This window comes from Lactuca sativa, chromosome 2 (assembly GCF_002870075.4).
Source record: "Lactuca sativa cultivar Salinas chromosome 2, Lsat_Salinas_v11, whole genome shotgun sequence".
NCBI lineage: Eukaryota > Viridiplantae > Streptophyta > Magnoliopsida > Asterales > Asteraceae > Lactuca > Lactuca sativa.
The window spans coordinates 125,905,453-125,925,227 of NC_056624.2; the positions used below are offsets into that span (position 1 = coordinate 125,905,453).

Genomic DNA, 19,775 nt, shown 5'->3' on the forward strand with positions numbered 1-19,775 from the left:
CTACATTACCAAACATAAAAACAAATAAATAAATTGTCTCAAAAACCACACAAACTTAAAAATCAAGGATAATCACTCTTCGTTTCCTTCTCCTCCTCCTCTACTACCGCCAAAAATGTTGGATTAGGTGTCTAAGCCAATAACTATAATTGGTATGTACTTGACCCGATAGTAGCATGGTCCATTTGGGTTGCATTCAGCAAAGCAATATGTTAGGAATGATATTTGAGTAAGAGGTTATTTATGATTTATTAATATATTATAAGTATAATATATTAATTGAGGAATCATATTATCTAATTAGTATTGGTCAACAATTAGTTTAGTGATCAAAAGAGACTAATTAATATGATACATATGAGTTGGGCTAAAGATCCATGGTTTGATTTGTGATGGGCTTATGGGTTAATCCATGAAGTATTTATCCAAATCAAATGGATGGGTCATGGGCTAATGTGTATGGATTAGGAGAATCCCATTTCTAGTCTCCATAACCTCTCCATATTCATCCAAATTGTTCTAGGTGTTTTGTGATTCCATTTGACACATCACACTTGGGGTGCTAAGCTTTCTTGAGCCTAAGATATTCAAGCTACTACACAAGGTAATATTCTAACTAGTTTTTATGATTCTAATATCACCTGGCATGCTAGTTTAGGCTTCATGCTTTGGAAAATGTTTATTGCATGTTTAATTAGAGAAAATGTAGATCCAAAGCATTAGGGTTGTATGTGCACCATAGGAATGTTAGAATACATAAAGCCCAACAGTGGTATCAGAGCCTAGGATGTTTTCTATTGTGTTGATGCATCTGTGTAATTTTCAAAGCTAAAAAAACTGCAAAACTTGATTCTGCCAGGCCTACTCAACGAGTTGATATATGAACTCGACGAGTAGGTGCCTTATGATGATGAACTTGTCGAGTTCCTCAGTGCACTCGATGAGTTGGTCTGTCTGTGAGCAGAATTTTCGAGTTTTTGGCCCGTTTTGGATTAGGAACATTACCACAAACTGTTTTGATTCATAAAATTTGATTTTAATGACATGGTAATGTTAATCCCCATCCAATAACATGATGGTTGTCAGATTCTAAGATAACTAATTTATTTTTAGTAAATACTAGTTATTTGTAAATTTTGAAGTTATCATGTAACATGAACAAATTAGTTCAAGTTGGTAAACAATCATCATATCATAATTGGATTAGTTAATTTGATCTATGTGTGTTCTTGATTAAGCTCCATAACTTGTCCTTAAGTTATGGAACATGAAATGTCTTTATTGATGAAATCATTAACTAATGTAAGTTATAAAATTCTAAGAGTCTTGGAAGGTTTCATAACTTGTATATAAGTTTCGAATTGGAAATGTCTCATTCATGGAACACAAAAGTTCATAAGTCATGAATTTCAATAGTCTTGACAAGTTACAAAACTTCTCCTCAAGTTTTGGAACTTGAAAAGTTACATTAATGAAACTTTAATTCCAAACTCTAGAGTTTTAAAAGTTTAAAATTCAACCCTTATACTATTAAAGCATTAAAGTTTAATACTAATATATATGTATAAGACAAGTCAGTCTTAGCGTTAGTAGGTCTCATTCTCGAAGCCAGTCTATAAGGGAGTATATGGTTACTGCCTATAAAATGGTGGTTAATGGGTGTCCACTCTCACTAACCGCTTCCTTAACTGGTGGAGGGTCGTTAGCCGAACGGGTAGGATAGGACACTAATTCTCATTAATAAATATAATGAAAATTATTAAAGTAACTAAACTTTTATAATTCCCCGTCTTAGTTACTTTAGGAAAAATGTGAAAATGGTACTATTCCATGAAATTGCACTTTGCACCTTGTTAAGTCGTTAGTGGAGCATGCGTGGTTAACCGACACACTAATTTGGGACTAACAATGTGTAGCAAACGGTAGCTTAGTGTTAATGATTGATCAATAGAGCATGTGTGGTTAACCGGCACATTCATTGGGTGATTTGTAACATCAAGAGTACCAAGCTAATTTTCATGGTTATTCACACCTTGTTTGTGATCCTCGATATCCCAGTCACAAACTTGAAGGGCATAATCAAGATTTAAACAAGCCATTGAAAAGTTCAATGAATATCAAAAGAATCTAGGAATTTTAATTCATTTAAAACCTAATCTTCAATTTTGTTTTTCATGGTGGAAATTGGTAAATCGTCACTTACCTACCTTCAAATATTTTGCAATTGGATTACAGCATCCCTCTTCCAAATTGTAAAATATTGTGTTGGGTCCTAGCCTTAATATCTCATTTTGGGTGTTATATTAAGGATCATTATCTAATCTAAACTTTGTCTTTCTTTTTATATGTATGCTTCAAACAATTCTTCCAACCCAATCCCTTCCGGCTCTTTCTCCCTCATGAACTTATGTGGTAGGGTCATTTTCGATGGATCGAATTTCAATGATTGGATTCAAAACATAAGAATGGAAATTCGTTATGAGGACAAAGAATATGTCCTTTATAAAGAGCTTGGGGAGATTGATGAATCCACTGCTACTCCCGAATAGATTGTTGAGTACAAAACTCATGAGAGGGATGTGACCAAAGTGTCGTGTATAATGACCGCAACCATAACTACTGAGCTCCAAAAGTCATATGAGGACTTTTGGCCTTATGAAGTGCACCAGGACTTGATGGAAAGGTACCATCAAAGTACTCGACAGGAGAGGTATAAGATCATTGCTTCCATGATCATGACCAAAATGAAGGATAGATTGTAGCATCCGGAATTCGGGGTATCATATTTTAATTATTTATTTTTGTCAAAAGAGGGACTCGACGAGTTGACGCCTAGACTCGTCGAGTAGGATCGCGATTTGTTGACTGGATTTAATGAAGGGACTCAACGAGTCGGGGAGTCGACTCGACGAGTCCGCACTGTGGACAAAAACCCCAAATCCTCGGTCATGTTCCCTATTTAAGGGATCTTATGGCCCTCGTTTGCGGCCACCTTCACCCTTGAGAGCACCAGAGAAATAGAGAGCGTGTAGAGAGAGAGAGAGAGGAAGCCATTTTCATCATCTCTAGTGTGATTTTGCAAGGAAGAAGGAAGGGGGGCAAGCTAGACGGCTTAAGGAGCTCAGATCTGCTACCATTTTATCAGAAGAGGCTTCTAGAGATATGGATCTATGCTCAATCTTGTGTTTATGGTGATCTACTTGAATCTAGGGTTTTCTTACCCCTTCTTTAGCTTGGAGTCGAAGCTTATGAGGTCCCCAAGGTGGAATAACTCTTAGATCTGGACCTTAAGAGGTCCATAGAGTCCCAACCATTTTTCTTTATGCTGTTCCATTAGAGGTATGAACCTAGGGTGCCATTTTGAAAGCTTTTCACCAAAAGAAGCATTATGGACGTTGCATGAGTGACAAGATTGGACCTTTACGTGATTATTGAGCATTGGGAAGTCAGATCTATAGGTTAGAGAAACAGATTTGACCTCAGAAGGCCATTTGAGTGTGGCTATGGAAGAAACTCACCGAGTCCAAAAGAGAACTCGACGAATCGAGTCGCGGTTGCCCCGCGATTCATGACCAGTGGTAACCCGTCGAGTGGAAGGTCCACTCGACGAGTCGAGTGAGGCCTTAGAAGGCTTCAAAGGACATGCTTGGACTCGCCGATTCACCCATGTGCACTCAACGAGTCTGGTCAAAGTTTGACCATTGACTAGAGTTGACCATGCGATTTTGGTCAAGCTGATTCAAGAGAGGTCAGAGAAGGGTAGAATGGTCTTCTACCCATTATTAGAGATGAGAACATGAGTGGATTTTGATTAGAGATGTTATCCTATTGATAGGAGGAGGCTAGGTCGAGATATTCAAGCATGAGAGTTTATCTGACTTCATACGAGGTGAGTCTTCTCACTATACATTACCTAGAGTGGTAGCTATGTACAGACCGGAGGGTCTTATGTTTTATGTGTATGTTTGATATTATGTGCATTGTGCTATATGTATGTTATGTGTTATATAGACCGGATCAGAGGGTCCAATGACTCATGAGGCCAGAGGGTCCTCAATCAGACCAGACCGGAGGGTCCAACGAGCAATGATCGGACGAGAGGGTCCAACGAGCTACGGGGTTGGAGGGTCCCACTGAGACACATCGACCGGAGGGTCGTATTGCGATATAGCCATGAGTGGCGTATGTGGTATTTTAGGGAACTCACTAAGCTTTTATGCTTACCGTTTGTGTGATATGTGTTTCAGGTACCAGCGAGGATCGCGGGAAGGCGTCATCATGATTTGTACACACTGGAGGAAGAGTTGTTTGAGATTCTGGGATTTGTTATTATGACATTCTACATTATGAGATTTTGAGAACTATTATATGAGTTATGGTTGTTTTTAAAATGAAAAATAGTTTTAAAATTTTTACGTTGTTACAAGTTGGTATCAGAGCCTTGGTTTGAGGGATTCGGATGCACCTTTGGGTGTATCTGAACTCAAGCTGAGGATTTGAGAATGTTTTCATAAAAAGTAACAATTTTTATAAAGAGTAAAAGACCTTGAGAAAAGCATAAAGGAGCAGTGTGTAAGATCTGCCAGCGCCCGAATGGTGATTTCCCAAAATACCCCTTACATTATGTGTTATGAGATATTATATTATGTTGTGCATGCTAGAGTAGGCTCGGTATTCATATGTAGGACTAGAGTGGCCTGATTTGTGATGCCTTAGCCTAGGAGAGTACTGCTACTATGAGATGCTTCGAGGGTGAGTAGGTAGCAGTAAGGAGCTTATGAGAAGTCTACCGAAGAGTAGCATATACATAGCGCGATGTAGAGTACTTGTGATCTAGGATCCTAGGAGGAGGACTTGGAATGAATGTTGATGCGGTGTGGAAGGTAGTATAGGGACCCGTACTACTAAATACACCGGATCAGTGCGCAGTCCAAGTAAGAATCCTAAGGGTACTAGGGAGCAAGTAGGGTTGAGTTATCGAGTGCGAGTGTACTCGAGAGAATCTCTGATATTTTTATGTTGTATTTCAGAGACATCATGGTTGGGACACGCCACAGACCAGAGACCAGCGGCGTGAGTGACGAGGAGCTTCATCAGATGATCCACAATGAGGTGGTTGCGGCTATCCACGTAGAGATACCAGAGATATTTGGGTCTATCAAGACCACCCTGATTGAGACGTTTGACGAGAGATACGCAACGGTTACTGAGGTTGCGGCTGCTGTAGCTACTGCAGTTGTGGCTGCTGCTAGACCTCAGGGGGGTGACTCGTTGCTGTTCTGGGAGTTCAGCACCACGAAGCCACCGGAGTTTGATGGGACGCAGGATCTGATTGCTACGATGAGATGGATTTCTGATATCGAGGGATGCTTCTACACCTGTTCATGTCCGGAGCATCTGAGCGAGAGGTTCACCACCATGTTCAGGGATGAGTATGTTCCCCTAGTAGATTACTACGGTGGAGATCTTGGCGGTAGCCTGGGAGAGGTTCACCACCATGTTCAGGGATGAGTATGTTCCCCCGATGGAGAGGGAACGGTTGGCTCAGGAGTTCTTTTCCCTCAAGCAGGGGACAGAGTCCGTGACGGTGATCAAACGGATGTTTCACGAGAGGGCGTTGTTTTGCCCTGAGCATGTGTCATCTGAGCAGACATGCATGAGCCGATACTTAAGCATACTGAGGAGGGACATTCGTGAGTTTGTGGAAAACTCATCATACCGTACATTTGCTGAGCTTCAGGCAAATGCCCGGAAGAGGGAGATTGAGCTGGAGACTCAGGTCAGGGAGGAGACCGAGTCTCAGAGGAGAGACAGACGACCAACGTAGGCTCAGCTGGCCGCCAAGCGGGAAAAGCCCGCTGATTCGAGATATGTAGGTCCGAAGGCCACACCTGTGGGAAGTGTGACAAGAGTCACGAGGGAGTCTGCAGAGCTGGGGTGTGTTACAAGTGTGGGAAGGAGGGGCATTTTGCGAGGGATTTCCCCAAGGGATTCTTGGTTTGCTTTCATTGCAACCAGACCGGCCATCGGAAGGCCGAGTCCCCATAGCTGCTGCAGGGATTAGCACAGGGATCTGCACCTGCTGCCCGAGCTACTGAAATCTGACCAGCGAAGGCTGAGGCGCCGAAGGCTCGCGGGAGAGCCTTCCAGTTGACAGCGGAGGAGGTCCGCGCAGCGCCTGATGTCGTGGCAGGTATGCATCCTTTCATTATTTATTCTGAGTTTTAGATATTGTGCTTATTTTATGATATGTGTAGGTACTTTTTTGTGAGTTCTGTACCTGCTTTGGTGTTATTTGACTCGGGAGTGACTCGATCTTTCATATCTTTAGCTTTTAGCCAGCACATCAGTATCTGTCGAGAGGCATTGAGTCAACCTCTTTGAGTTTCCATAGCTGACGAGCGAGTGGTTTATGCTACAGATGTGATCCGAGGGTGTATACTCGAGATCTTCGGTGTTGAGTTTTCGATAGATCTTGTCCCGATCGCGATGGGGGACGTTTGTGTCATTGTGGGCATGGATTGGTTGAGCCGATTTGGAGCTGTTATAGATTGCGAGCTCCAGTTGGTGATGATACGAGACCCAAGTGGGGGAGTACTTACGGTGTATGGCGAGGGTACCCGATCGGGGTCAGCTTTTTGTTCGGCTGCCAGAGCAAGACAGAGTTTATAGTAGGGCTGTAAAGTATTCGTAGCCTATGTGATGGATACACGAGTGGCCGCAGAGAGGCAGAGCTCGTTCGATGATGTACTGATAGTGCGTGAGTTCCTGGATGTTTTTCCCGAGGAGTTACCGGGTGTGCCTCCCGAGAGGCAGGTGCAATTCCGCATTGATTTGGTTCCGAGGGCAACACCTATTGCCAAGGCAACCTATTGCCTTATGCCACCAGAGATGCAGGAGTTATGCTCACAGCTTTAGGAGTTGTTGGGGAAAGGATTTATCAGACCGAGTAGCTCACCATGGGGAGCGTCGATCCTTTTTGTCAAGAAAAAGGATGGTTCACACCGAATGTGCATTTATTACCGAGAGTTGAACAAGTTGACGGTCAAGAACCTTTATCCACTACCGAGGATCAACGACCTGTTCGATCAGTGGTAGGGAGCATCTTGGTTCTCCAAGATAGACTTGAGGTCTGGATATCATCAGATGAGAGTACGTGATGAGGATATCCAGAAGACGGCGTTTAGGACTCGTTACGGGCATTACGAGTTTGTGGTGATGCCTTTCGGACTCACCAATGCGCTAGCAACGTTCATGGATCTCATGAACAGAGTATGAAGGCCGATGTTGGATAGGTCGGTGATCGTGTTCATCGATGATATTCTAGTGTATTCGAGATCTAGGGAACAACATGAGGAGCATTTGATGGAGATTCTTGGGGTATTGAGATCGGAGAGGCTTTACGCCAAATTCTCTAAGTGCGATTTCTGGTTACGAGAGGTCCAGTTCTTAGGGCATCTCGTCAACCAAAATGGGATATTGGTCGATCCGGCCAAGATTGAGGCTGTGATGAGGTGGGAGATGTCGAGATCCCCCATCAAGATCAGAAGTTTTCTGGGATTGGCCGGCTACTATCAGAGGTTTATCAGGGATTTCTCCAAGATTGACATTCCTCTCACCAGGTTGACCCGGAAGGGCGTGAATTTTAGTTGGGTCCAGAGCAGCAGGCCTCATTTGAGACGCTTCGCCATAGATTTAGCGAAGCCCCGGTGTTATCCCTTCCAGAAGGGATGCAACGCATCGATATCGGGGTTGGGTGCGGTGCTTACGCAGAGAGGGCACGTGATAGCATATGCATCGAGGCAGCTAAAGCCCCATGAGATAAGGTATCCCACCCACGATTTAGAGTTAGTGGCAGTGGTGTTCACCCTCAAGATATGGCGTCATTATTTGTATGGGGTTCGGTGTACCATATACCCGGACCACAAGAGTTTGAAGTACTTGATGGATCAACCCAACCTGAACTTGCGCCAGAGGAGATGGTTAGATGTGGTAAAGGATTATGACTGCGAGATCCTGTACCACCCGAGCAAGGCTAACGTTGTAGCCGATGCCCTGAGCCGCATGGTGAGGAGTGCCCCGATACGAGACATTTGTATGAGGATGACGGTGATGACTCCGGTGTTGGATACCATACGAGAGGCCCAAGCAGAGGTTGTGAGACTGGAGAACCGCAAGAGAGAGCAGGTCATTGGGCAGGTATCAGAGTTCGTTACCGATAGCCAAGGACTTTTGACCTTTCAGGGTCGGATTTGGGTGTCGTTTGTGGGCGGGGCACGTACCATCCTGATGGAGGAGGCACACAGATTGAGGATCTCGATCCATCCTGGGGCCACTAAGATGTATTTGGACCTGAAGAGAGCGTATTGGTGGCCCTGTATGAAGAGGGATGTGGCGTGGTTTGTTGAGAGGTGCTTGACCTGTCGCAGGGTTAAGGCCGAGCATGAACGTCTGCATGGCAAGTTGTAGCCACTTGAGGCTCCTCAGTGAAAGTGGGAACAAATTTCTATGGATTTCATCACCAAATTGTCGAGGACCGCGAGGGGTGTCGATGCAATTTGGGTGATCGTTGACCGGCTGACGAAGAGCGCTCACTTCCTTGCCATGAGTGATAGCTCTTCCACGGATAGACTGGCAAAGATATACGTAAGGGGGGGTGGTGTCACCGCATGGGGTACCAATCTCGATTGTGTCAGATCAAGACGTGTGTTTTACTTCCAGGTTCTGGAAGAAGTTCCATGAGGAGTTGGGTACGAGGTTGCATTTCAACATCGCTTACCACCCATAGACAGACGGACAGAGTGAATGGACGATTCAGATGCTCGAGGACATGCTTCGATCATGTGTGTTGGACTTCGGAGGAAGTTGGGACACGTACCTACCATTGGCTGAGTTTTCCTATAATAATAGCCACCATTCGAGTATTGGTATGCCTCCCTTCGAGTTGTTGTATGGGAGGAGGCGTCAGACTCCCATCTGTTGGGGGGAGGTGAGGCAGCAAGTGATGGGTAGCACTGAGATAGTGCTTCAAACGAATGAGCAGATATAGCAGGTCAGACAAAGGTTGCTGACAGCTCAGATTCGTCAGAAAAGCTATGCGGATAGGCGACGATCCGAGCTCGAGTTTCAGGTTGGTGACTTCATTCTCCTGAAGGTATCTCCTTGGAAAGAAGTGATCCGATTCAGGAAGAGGGGAAAGCTGGGGCCCCGGTACATTGGTCCTTTCAGGGTGTTCGCAAGGGTGGGCAGGGTAGCGTATTGTTTAAAGCCACCTGCGGAGTTGAGCCAGATACATGATACCTTCCACGTGTCTCAGTTGAGGAAGTGTATAACCGACGAGTCAGTGGTAGTGCCACTAGAGGATATACAGGTGGATGCGAGCCTGAATTATGTTGAGTGGCCGATCGTGATCCTGGATCGGAGGATCAAGGTTCTGAGGAAACAAGGGGGTGCCCCTAGTTCAGGTCCAGTGGCAGCATAGGAGAGGGTCCGATATGACTTGGGAGCCGGAGTTAGAGATGCGGGAGCAGCATCCAGAGTTGTTTGCAGAGCGAGACTTCGATGGCAAAGTCTGATTCTAGTGGGGGAGAATTATAACATTCGGAATTCCAGGTATCATATTTTAATTATTTATTTTTGTCAAAAGAGGGACTCGACGAGTTGACGCCTAGACTCGTCGAGTAGGATCGCGATTTGCTGACTGGATTTAATGAAGGGATTCGACGAGTCCGCGATGTGGGTAGAAACCCTAAATCCTCGGTCCTGTTCCCTATTTAAGGGATCTTATGGCCCTCATTTGCAGCCACCTTCACCCTTGAGAGCACCAGAGAAACAGAGAGTGTAGAGAGAGAGAGAGAGAGAGAGAGAGGAAGCCATTTTCATCATCTCTAGTGTGATTTTGCAAGGAAGAAGGAATGAGGGCAATCTAGACGGCTTAAGGAGCTCAAATCTGCTACCATTTTATCAGAAGAGGCTTCTAGAGATATGGATCTGATGGGTTTTGGCCATAATAACATCCTATGTGCTCATACAAACCCTAATGCTTGGTCTAGGTTTCTCTATTGTACATTCAATTCATCCAAGACTATAAACCCTAGATCTAGCATATGATAATCAATATAACATATAAATTAGGGTTTAGATCATACCTTGATTGTTATGTAGCAATAACAATCTCAAATCCTTCTTGTATCGACTTTAGAGAGCTTAGAGTCACAAATGTCACTCCTCTAATGGTTCACAAACACCAAGGGCAAGAGGATGAAGAAGAGAACAGAAGGAGGCTGCCTAAAACGTGTGGAAACCCTTGAAGACCAGTTCACCACGTTTTTGGGGCATAAGGGTTCTTTAAATAGTGAGGCTATTAGGGTTATCTAACAAGGAAACCGTAATTTGGATGCTTAAGCCCTAAGCAACCCATGGGCTCCTTCCTTAAAGGCCTAGGAAGATTTTTAATGGGTTTCCCCATAGAATTCGTCCACTCCTTTAATATGGAGTCCATTAGCTCAATATTCAACTATCATACAATTGACAGTTCTAGTCCCTTAAGTTTAATTAATGTCTTTTAGTCACAAACTTAATTCTTATTAATTCTTGACTAATATTAATTAAACAATATGATTTCTCCTTTAATATATTATTCTCATAATATATTAATAAATCATATTTAATCCTTTCTCTCCATAATTCATCCTATCAAGTTGCTTTGGTGAAGGCAACCCAAAAGGACCATGCACCATCGGGTCAAGTACATACCAAAATAGTTATGGGCTTAGACACTAATCCAACAGCACATACATATCACATAACCGCATATAGCACATACATCCTATCATACAAGACCTTTCGGTCACACATAGGTACCCTTCCAGGTACAGTATAGTGAGAAGACTCACCTCAATGAAGTCGGATAAACTCTCGTGTTGCACGTCCCGACCTAGCCTCCTCCTATTATTCAAATAACATTCTCGATCAATACTCTCCCATGATCTCATCTCTACAGACTGAGTAGAAGGCCATTCTATGCTTCCCTGAACTCTACTAAACTAGTCTTGACTAGAACCCTAAAGTCAACGGTCAACTTTGACCCGACTCGGCGAGTCCAAGTGGCTCCTCTGAATTCTTTCAGACTCTCTTGGCTCGTCGAGTCTTTCTTCCACTCAACGAGTTACACCTGTCACGAATCGCGGGGCAACCTCGACTCGACTCGTCGAGTCCGCTCATGGACTCGGCGATTTCATTCCATGCTCACACTCAAATGACCTTCTGAGGTCAGATCTGTTCCTCTAATCCATAGTTCTAACCTTCCCAAGCTCAATAAACACGAAAAGGTTCGAACTTGATACTCATGCAACGTCCAAATGACACTACTTGATGATTTAGCCCCAAATACAACATCCTAAGTCCATTTCTTCCATAACTCCTCATAAAGCAAGATGGAATAAATTCTCTGGACCACTATGGATCCAGATCTGATATCTAAACATGATAAGGGACCATATTCCCAACAAATCAACCCAATAAAGGGTATAGAAAACCCTAGATCCATGGATTCTTTAACAAAACAGAAAAAGGATCGATATGCTACCTCAAGGATGATGTCCTTTGCTTGCAATCCATAAATAAGCAACCTCCTTGGCCTCCTCTAAGCTGGAATCAACCTCTTATTGCAAAACAAACCCACAAAGGTCCAATAATGGCTTCTTCTCTCTCACAAACGCTCAAGCACTATTAGGGTTTCTCTCAAGGGTCTGGTAGCCGCAAATGGTGGCTATAAGGGTCCTTATATAGGTCCCAAACTCGAGAAATTAGGGTTTCATTAAACAGCGTGGACTCGCCGAGTCCACGTATGGACTCGCTGAGTCCTCCATTAAATACAACCGGTCATAGTGGTCATATATGAACGTTTTTTAAAAGTTTGTTATCTAGATGTGTACAATAATAAGTTATTTACGCAGATGTAAACAAATCGAAAAATTAAACACCTTAATAAGTCAATTTCCCTAAGTTTTTTCGAGAGTCTAAATTGTCACTTGCTGCCGTTACACACATTTTACAACACCGAATAAAAATCAAGTTATTTTATATTAAAAAGACAAAACTGCAAATTTAGTCCTTGTGGTTTGTAAAAAACTTTGGATACGGTCCAAAAAGTTTTCGACTTCCATGGAAGGTCCAAAATCAAGTTTTTCTGTGTTTTTAGTCCAAAAAAACTTGAAATGACGGTTATACCCTTTTACTTTCTTTTTTATTATTTTTTTTCATTTTTTAAATACAATTTTAATTTAAAAAAGAAAATAAAATATTTCTCTCTCTCTCTCTCTCTCTCTATATATATATATATATATATATATATATATATATATATATATATATATATATATATATATATATATATATATATATATATATATATCTAACATTTGTTTTGCTTTATTTTGATGTTGTCTTATTTATTTATATTTACTTATCTTCCATCTAGAATATGTATAGTCCGTCTTCCTGATTTTCGCTCTTTAGGGTTTCGTATGTACACTGCTTCCTGTAACAGGATTTTTCTGCAAAAAAAAAAATCACACGAGGATTTCATCTAAAGTTTTACACTTGCACAATTTCTCTACAATAGCGGCGGAGAAGCATAGGAATTTAGGTCACCCGATTGATGTTGCTTTACTTGATGCTACTGTTGCTGCCTTCTATGGCACCGAATCTAAAGATGAGGTGTGTCACAATTTCTTATCCCCTTACCCCTTACTTCTTTAAAACTCGACCAGGAATGTGATGCCCAGAAACAGTTTGCACTAGTTTACAGATTTGGGGTTAATTGTTGACTGTTTGACTATCATACATTCAACTCTATGTTGTTACAACAGCACATCCATCCCACTTTGATGATACTTATTCCGTTTTATCAAATATGTTACAACAACATGAAAAGAGATTGCAACGAGAAGAACAATGTTTGACTGAAAAGTCAAAATCGGACTTTGATTAGAACGAAATCTTCATTTTTGTTTGGTGATTCTGGAATCTTTATTTTTATCGAACCTATGGAAGATGTGGTGGAGCTGGTCGGAATCCATACAACAAGAACGCGATGTTGATGGTGGTAGGAGTAATGAAGTAGTGGTGGTGGTGGTGAATTCGTGGATCTATTGTTGGTGGTATGGATTGTAAGAATCATCAAATAAAAACCGGCTGATAAATAATGGGAAAAGTTAGGGTTCTAGCAAACATGGAAGAAGATGAAGTCTTCCCATTCACAAATGAATTGGGTTCATCAAATTTGTATTGGGGAAGAAGAAGAAGTGGGTTGGGTTTTGACTTTTCTTTTTTAGTGACGAGAGAGAGAGAGAGAGAGAGAGAGAGAGAGAGAGAGAGAGAGAGAGAGAGAGAGAGAGAGAGAGAGAGAGAGAGAGAGAGAGAGAGAGAGAGAGAGAGAGAGAGAGAGAGAGAGAGAGAGAGAGAGAGAGAGAGATAAAATTATTTTATTTTATTTTTTAAATTAAAATAGTATTTAAAAAATGAAAAAAATAATAAAAAAGAAATTGAAAGGATATAACCGTCATTTCAATTTTTTTGGACTAAAAACACAGAAAAACCTTGATTTTGGACCTTCCATGAAAGTCGAAAACTTTTTGGATCCTATCCAATATTTTTTGCAAACCACAAAGATTAAATTTGCAGTTTTGTCTATTAAAATGTAATTTTTTGAATGTCATTAAAAATGTCAAATGGTCAACTTTGTCAATGTAATTCTATTTTGTGTATGAGATTGTACTTTCCCTTATTTACAAATTTTCTATAACATTTTTTTTTATCTAATCAATCTAATGGTAATGAATGGAAACTTAAGATCGAATAACACGTTTGCCATTTCAAATCATATAGTAATAAAGAATCTCAAACCAATACATCACTTCATATAAAACCAAACTCCATTAAATTGCTCAATTGATTTGTTTTTGTCGAACTATGCATAGCTTTATAACGAAAACTTAGTATCTCAATTTTTTCCTTTTATGAATAGTTGGTCCTAGACAAAATAGACTCTTTATTTGTTTTCTTTAATTAAAAACAGAAAAAATTACTTTAAACAATGGATAAAGAAATAGAAGAAAAAAAAAGGTAGTATGGTCAAAATTAAAAAGAAAAAAAATGAGTTTGAAATGGGTGAGTGGCAACATCGTAAATATCAGTGAAAACGACAAACAAAACCATTGGGTGGCCGTTCATGGAAATTCATCCCCACCCATTTTCTCTATCGTACCCTCTTCACTGCTTCACACACAGGCACACTTCTTTCTTTTTCAGCATTCTCCTTCACCCCTCGTGTTTATAAATCCAAAATACACTGAAAATCAATCTAGAGAGAGAATCTTGAAAGAAAGAGAGAGACACACTTCGAGCTTAGGAGGTGCGTAGGATAAGCAGAGTGACTGTGTGTGTTGCTTAATCATGGTGGATGTGAGTATCAGTGGGAGCTTGTAGTTGGGAAGACAAAAAGCTTTTTCTCTCTCGCTTCTGGGTTTGGTTTCTTTTCACAGCTTTTGAAAATGGCAGTCGCGTATTTTAGCAGAAGCCGGAAAAGAATAGGGCTTAATAATGGAGTTTTCCTGTTCATCTTCATCGTTTTGAGTCTGACCTCGCTATCTTGCGCTGCTCGACAACCACCAGCTTCCAGGCAGAAGCTTCAAGTTCATAAACACCTGAAACGCCTCAACAAACCCCCGGTTAAAACCATTGAGGTTCGCTTAACTTCAAATTATTCGTTTATTTTCTTCTAATTTCTTCTTCAAGCGTTTAGAAACACCTCATGTGTTCAATGTTCATACATTTTGCTTCTTTCACTTTACAAAAACCCCCGATTTGTATCGATTTTATATCAATTATTGCGAATCAACAGTTGATTTGATTATTGTTTGCATGATTTCTCAGAGTCCAGATGGAGATAAGATTGACTGTATACACATCTCTCATCAACCAGCTTTCGATCATCCATTCCTCAAAGACCACAAAATCCAGGTTCCACTTTCACTCTAATGATTTCAATTTCATTACATCATTCACAAAACTTCTCATTATTAACTTCTCCTTTTCGATTTCGTTCAGATGAGACCAAATTATCATCCAGAAGGGCTTTACGATTCAGAAAAGGTCAAAACAGAGTCGAAAGAAAGAGAAAACTCAATCCATCAACTATGGCATGTTAATGGCATGTGCCCTGAAGATACAATACCCATTCGAAGAACAAAAGAAGACGATGTTCTTCGAGCTAGCTCTGTGAAAAGATATGGGAAGAAGAAGCAATCAAGCATTCCTTTACCTCGGAGCATCCCCAAATCTGCAGATCCTGATCTTGTTAATGAAAGTGGACATCAGGTAATTAAGTGCGAAATTATTGAACTTAAATAAAAATAAAAAAAAAATACACAATTTTCAATCTTTCTGACAAGAATTAAAAAACCCATGTTCGTTTTGTACCAATTTTCAATGGGTATGTTTTCTTTTTCAATTTGAATGTAACATAACATAACCTTTTATGACTCAAGTTTAAATGCATTTTATTGACTTTTGAGTGTGTATCTTTTTGGATTTTAACTGATTTAAAATGTTGTTTTTTTATTGTGTTCTTTATGACATGTGTAGCATGCAATAGCTTATGTTGAAGGAGACAAATTTTATGGAGCAAAAGCTACCATGAATGTTTGGGAACCAAAAATACAACAATCAAATGAATTTAGCTTATCGCAAATCTGGATTTTAGGTGGTTCTTTTGGTGAAGATCTTAATAGTATTGAAGCTGGTTGGCAGGTATAAATAAATAAATAAATAAATAAACAAACAACGAAAGAAATAAATAAATACGTTACAATCTTGTTGAATATGATGTTAAAAATGTTCGATTAATTTTCAGGTGAGTCCGGATCTTTATGGTGATAATAACACACGACTTTTCACTTATTGGACTGTAAGTAACGAATTTTTAAATCTAAAAAATATATTTTGATGAACTTAAATGGGAATTTATTTATTTATTATTTATTAATTTATTTTGGAATATTTAATTTTGTAGAGTGATGCGTATCAAGCGACTGGATGTTATAATCTACTATGTTCTGGATTTATTCAAATCAACAACAACATAGCAATGGGTGCAAGTATTTCCCCTGTTTCTGCGTATAGGAATTCACAATATGATATAAGTATCCTTGTCTGGAAGGTAAATTACAAAATTAACCCACTTACCTAAAAGCCCACTAATTAATTTTTAATTACTTTAAAGATAGCACTTACTCGATTGTACTTATTATTTAATTGGTAAAAGTGGTCTTTATTCCTTACAAAGAAAAGGTGTCACTTTTTTTTATATATTTTTTCATTTTCTTGAACTGAAAAAACAAAGGTCTTTCAGAAGAATATAATCTTGGAACAAATGCTGTGAGCGAATCTTTTTGATTATCATCAAAATGACCCAAATTAGTGGTCCTATTTAACATTTTTTTTTTAATATGTCAATTGTGAAATTACTTTTTAGTCGCAACAAAAACAATTATTTGTTTAAACATCATTTCGTAACATATAAACAATGTCATGATGTAATTGCGAATATGATTTTTATTTATAAAATTTCTCTTTAAGTTCTTTCTTGTGGATAGGGACCATTTATAAAACAATTTTGTAAGTTGTAAATTATTAACCGGATGCTGAATTTATTAAATGTCACATCCATATCATATTCTGAGCATTCTTTTGATTATCTTCTTAGAAAATGGGTATTAAATTCATGGTTGATTTATAGAACAATTTTGTAATTTCTAAATTATTAAAATTGGCAAATTATTAAATTGGTGGTGAATCTATTAAATGTGACATCATATCATATTCTCACATTAATCGAAATTGTTTAAATTAATTAATCTACTAAAATAATCGATTTATGATAAAATTTCAGGATCAAAAAGAGGGAAATTGGTGGATGCAATTTGGGAATGGATACGTATTGGGATACTGGCCATCGTTCTTGTTTTCATATCTCGCCGACAGTGCTTCCATGATTGAATGGGGAGGAGAGGTGGTGAATTCAGAGCCTGACGGGCAGCACACATCGACTCAAATGGGCAGCGGGCAGTTCCCCGAAGAAGGATTCGGGAAAGCAAGCTATTTCAGGAACATTCAAGTTGTTGATAAAGAAAATAATCTAAAAGCTCCTAAAGATATCGGCACTTTCACAGAGCAATCCAACTGTTATGATGTTCAAACTGGAAGCAATAGTGATTGGGGTCATTACTTTTACTATGGAGGCCCTGGTAAAAACCCAAATTGCCCTTAACCCTAAAAGAAACCCTAATTCTGAAATCTACCTATGTTATATAATTTTCTTTTTTTGTTTTTCTTTTGGTTTTTTAGTTGGGTCAATTTGTAGGGTTTAGTTTGGTACATGTGATGACCTTTTTATGTGGTAGGTAGTTTTGGGCCTTTTTTGAAAAAAAATTATTTTGTGGGTTGAATTTGAAAAGTTCTCTTAATTCAAAGTGAATGAAGGGATGTGATGTGGCAATGGCAAAGTCTCTGAAAAGCATGAGTCTTGCTATAGTTTCTTTTTGGATTTTTGCTATTCTTGGAGAAGTTTGTTAATGATAAAGTTGTTTGGGCTTTTGGATTTAGTTGTATGAAAGTTGAGGGGTTGATCTTGGGAACTTTTGAAAAAGTGGAGGGTATTTTCGTTTCAATCTGTAAACTTCAGGGATGACTGTTGACAATATATGTGTTGGATGTAACCTCCACGTGAGTGCATGACACAAAACCTTTATTGTATGTGTGGCCTTTGTTGCATCAGCCAAGTCAGAAATTGTTCAAAATCTACCCTAAAGTTTCACCTAGTGACACATCTCACCCTTTCTTTTGTCCTTCTTGTATGTATGTTTTTCAATCTATATGATTCCTCTCATGTGTTCATATGTTGTTTTTGACGATATTTCTTCACTTGTGGGTCCACGTGTATCACGTGTAATGATATGAATATACGGAAGGAGTTTCATGCTACCAAATATTGCCAATTATTAGACAAAATATTTAGCTAACAAACGGATGTGAATTAGTACTAAGAACCTAGTATGGAAAATGAATTGAACAAAATCATCAAGCACAAATACCCAAACTATCTAGCGATGATGTATTGTAATAGAAGATGAGGATGTTTCATATTTAGACGAGGGAAGATGAGGACAGATTCATATTCAAAAGAGAACTTGAATGAAACGATTACAAATGTGTATTAAATACTAAGACCTTGTTTGTTTTTCTATAAAAGTATTTTTTGAGCATTTTTCCTCTCTGACGGGTAGACGTTTTTCAAATGCATGTCTTCTTCTGCAAACATGAAAAAAGACAAAAAACATTTAACCACTTCCAAAACAAACAACACCTAAGAATCAAAGTTATGTGTATAAAATATGACAAATAACCTCCAAATCACATCCAATGGCATCCAAAATCATCCAAAATTGCTCCTCTTGAAGGAACCCCATCAATTTTATATGTATAGGAAGACTCTAGGAGTAAAAACCAACCCGGTACACGGTCATGTCCCAAAATGAAAGGGAATTGGCATGACCGTATAAGGTTCTGGACTGGACTGGACTCGACTTACTGGATCAATGAGATGAATGTGTCTACATTGCCAAGAACACCGGCTAGTTGTATAAGTTTTAGTGTAATCAAGCCCCTCAAGGAAAAAATCGTGTGGAACAAAGGCAATGGAACTAGGGGTGAAAACGAGCCAAGCTACTCGAGATCGGATCATTAAAAGTTCGACCTGAAATCGATTTTAAACGAGCCCGAGCTGAGCTCGAGCTCAAGCCTATGTCATTAAGCTTGATTAGGCTCGCGAGCCTAAACGAACCTTTATATAATATAATTTAATATTATTTAAATATATTAAAATAAAAACATATTAGGGAAATTATGGATTTAGGGTATTAGTAAACGAGCTTCTTAACGAGCTCGAGCCGAGCTTAAGCTTATTTAGACACGTCAGATAAAAAACGAGTCGAGCCCGAGCCCGAGCCGAGCTTGTATAATTCTTTACGAGCTCGAGCCGAGCTCAGTACAAGGAAGCTCGAATCAAGCCGAGTTCGAGCCTTATATAACTTAAACGAGCCCGAGCCGAACCTGACCAGGCTCAGGCTCGGCTCGGATCGTTTACACCCCTAAATGGAACATTGGAACCTTAGAGTTGTGTTGCCACTCTTGATCGATGTCCGATTTGAGACCACCATAACATTCGAACAAGGGCTCTAACTTGGGTCCAAACTAACTTGCATGATTTTAAGTTTTTCTTATAATCACTTAATTCATTACAAAGATGTCCTTACACATATTTTTTTGCACAATATTATAAACTTCTAGAAGGATATTGAATGACTATTTTTAAGAAACATATCCCTTTTGTTCTTGCATTTATGTTTTTTGGGAGACGGCAAGTATGAACAAGGCTTTCCCTTTTTATTTGTATTCATCTTGTAATCATGTTTTAGTTCTCTAATGCAATAAGAGATATTATAAATATATATAATTACTAAATTCTCAATGTGAAGGGAGATGTAGTGTAGCTAAAAATACATCTCCTAGAGCATAATGTACAAGCGATTTTGTAATGCATATGGTTTGGTGCTCCGCTTCAATTGTTAATTTATTCTGCTTAACTTGCAGAAATAGTCTTTACACTTTCACTTTCTATTCATAAACTATCCATCCAATTTACACTTATAGAC

General features: G+C 39.6%; 1 protein-coding gene across 1 annotated transcript; it reads left to right on the forward strand.

Moving 5' to 3' along the window:
- The first annotated feature begins 14,246 nt into the window (after positions 1–14,246).
- LOC111898606 (uncharacterized) lies at positions 14,247–17,666 on the forward strand. Its single transcript, XM_023894500.3, has 7 exons — positions 14,247–14,747; positions 14,938–15,024; positions 15,112–15,381; positions 15,649–15,813; positions 15,917–15,970; positions 16,076–16,222; positions 16,955–17,666. Exons 1-7 carry the CDS (start codon positions 14,556–14,558, stop codon positions 17,330–17,332), a joined length of 1,293 nt encoding a protein of 430 aa, XP_023750268.1. The 5' UTR covers positions 14,247–14,555; the 3' UTR covers positions 17,333–17,666.
- Positions 17,667–19,775: the final 2,109 nt, after the last annotated feature.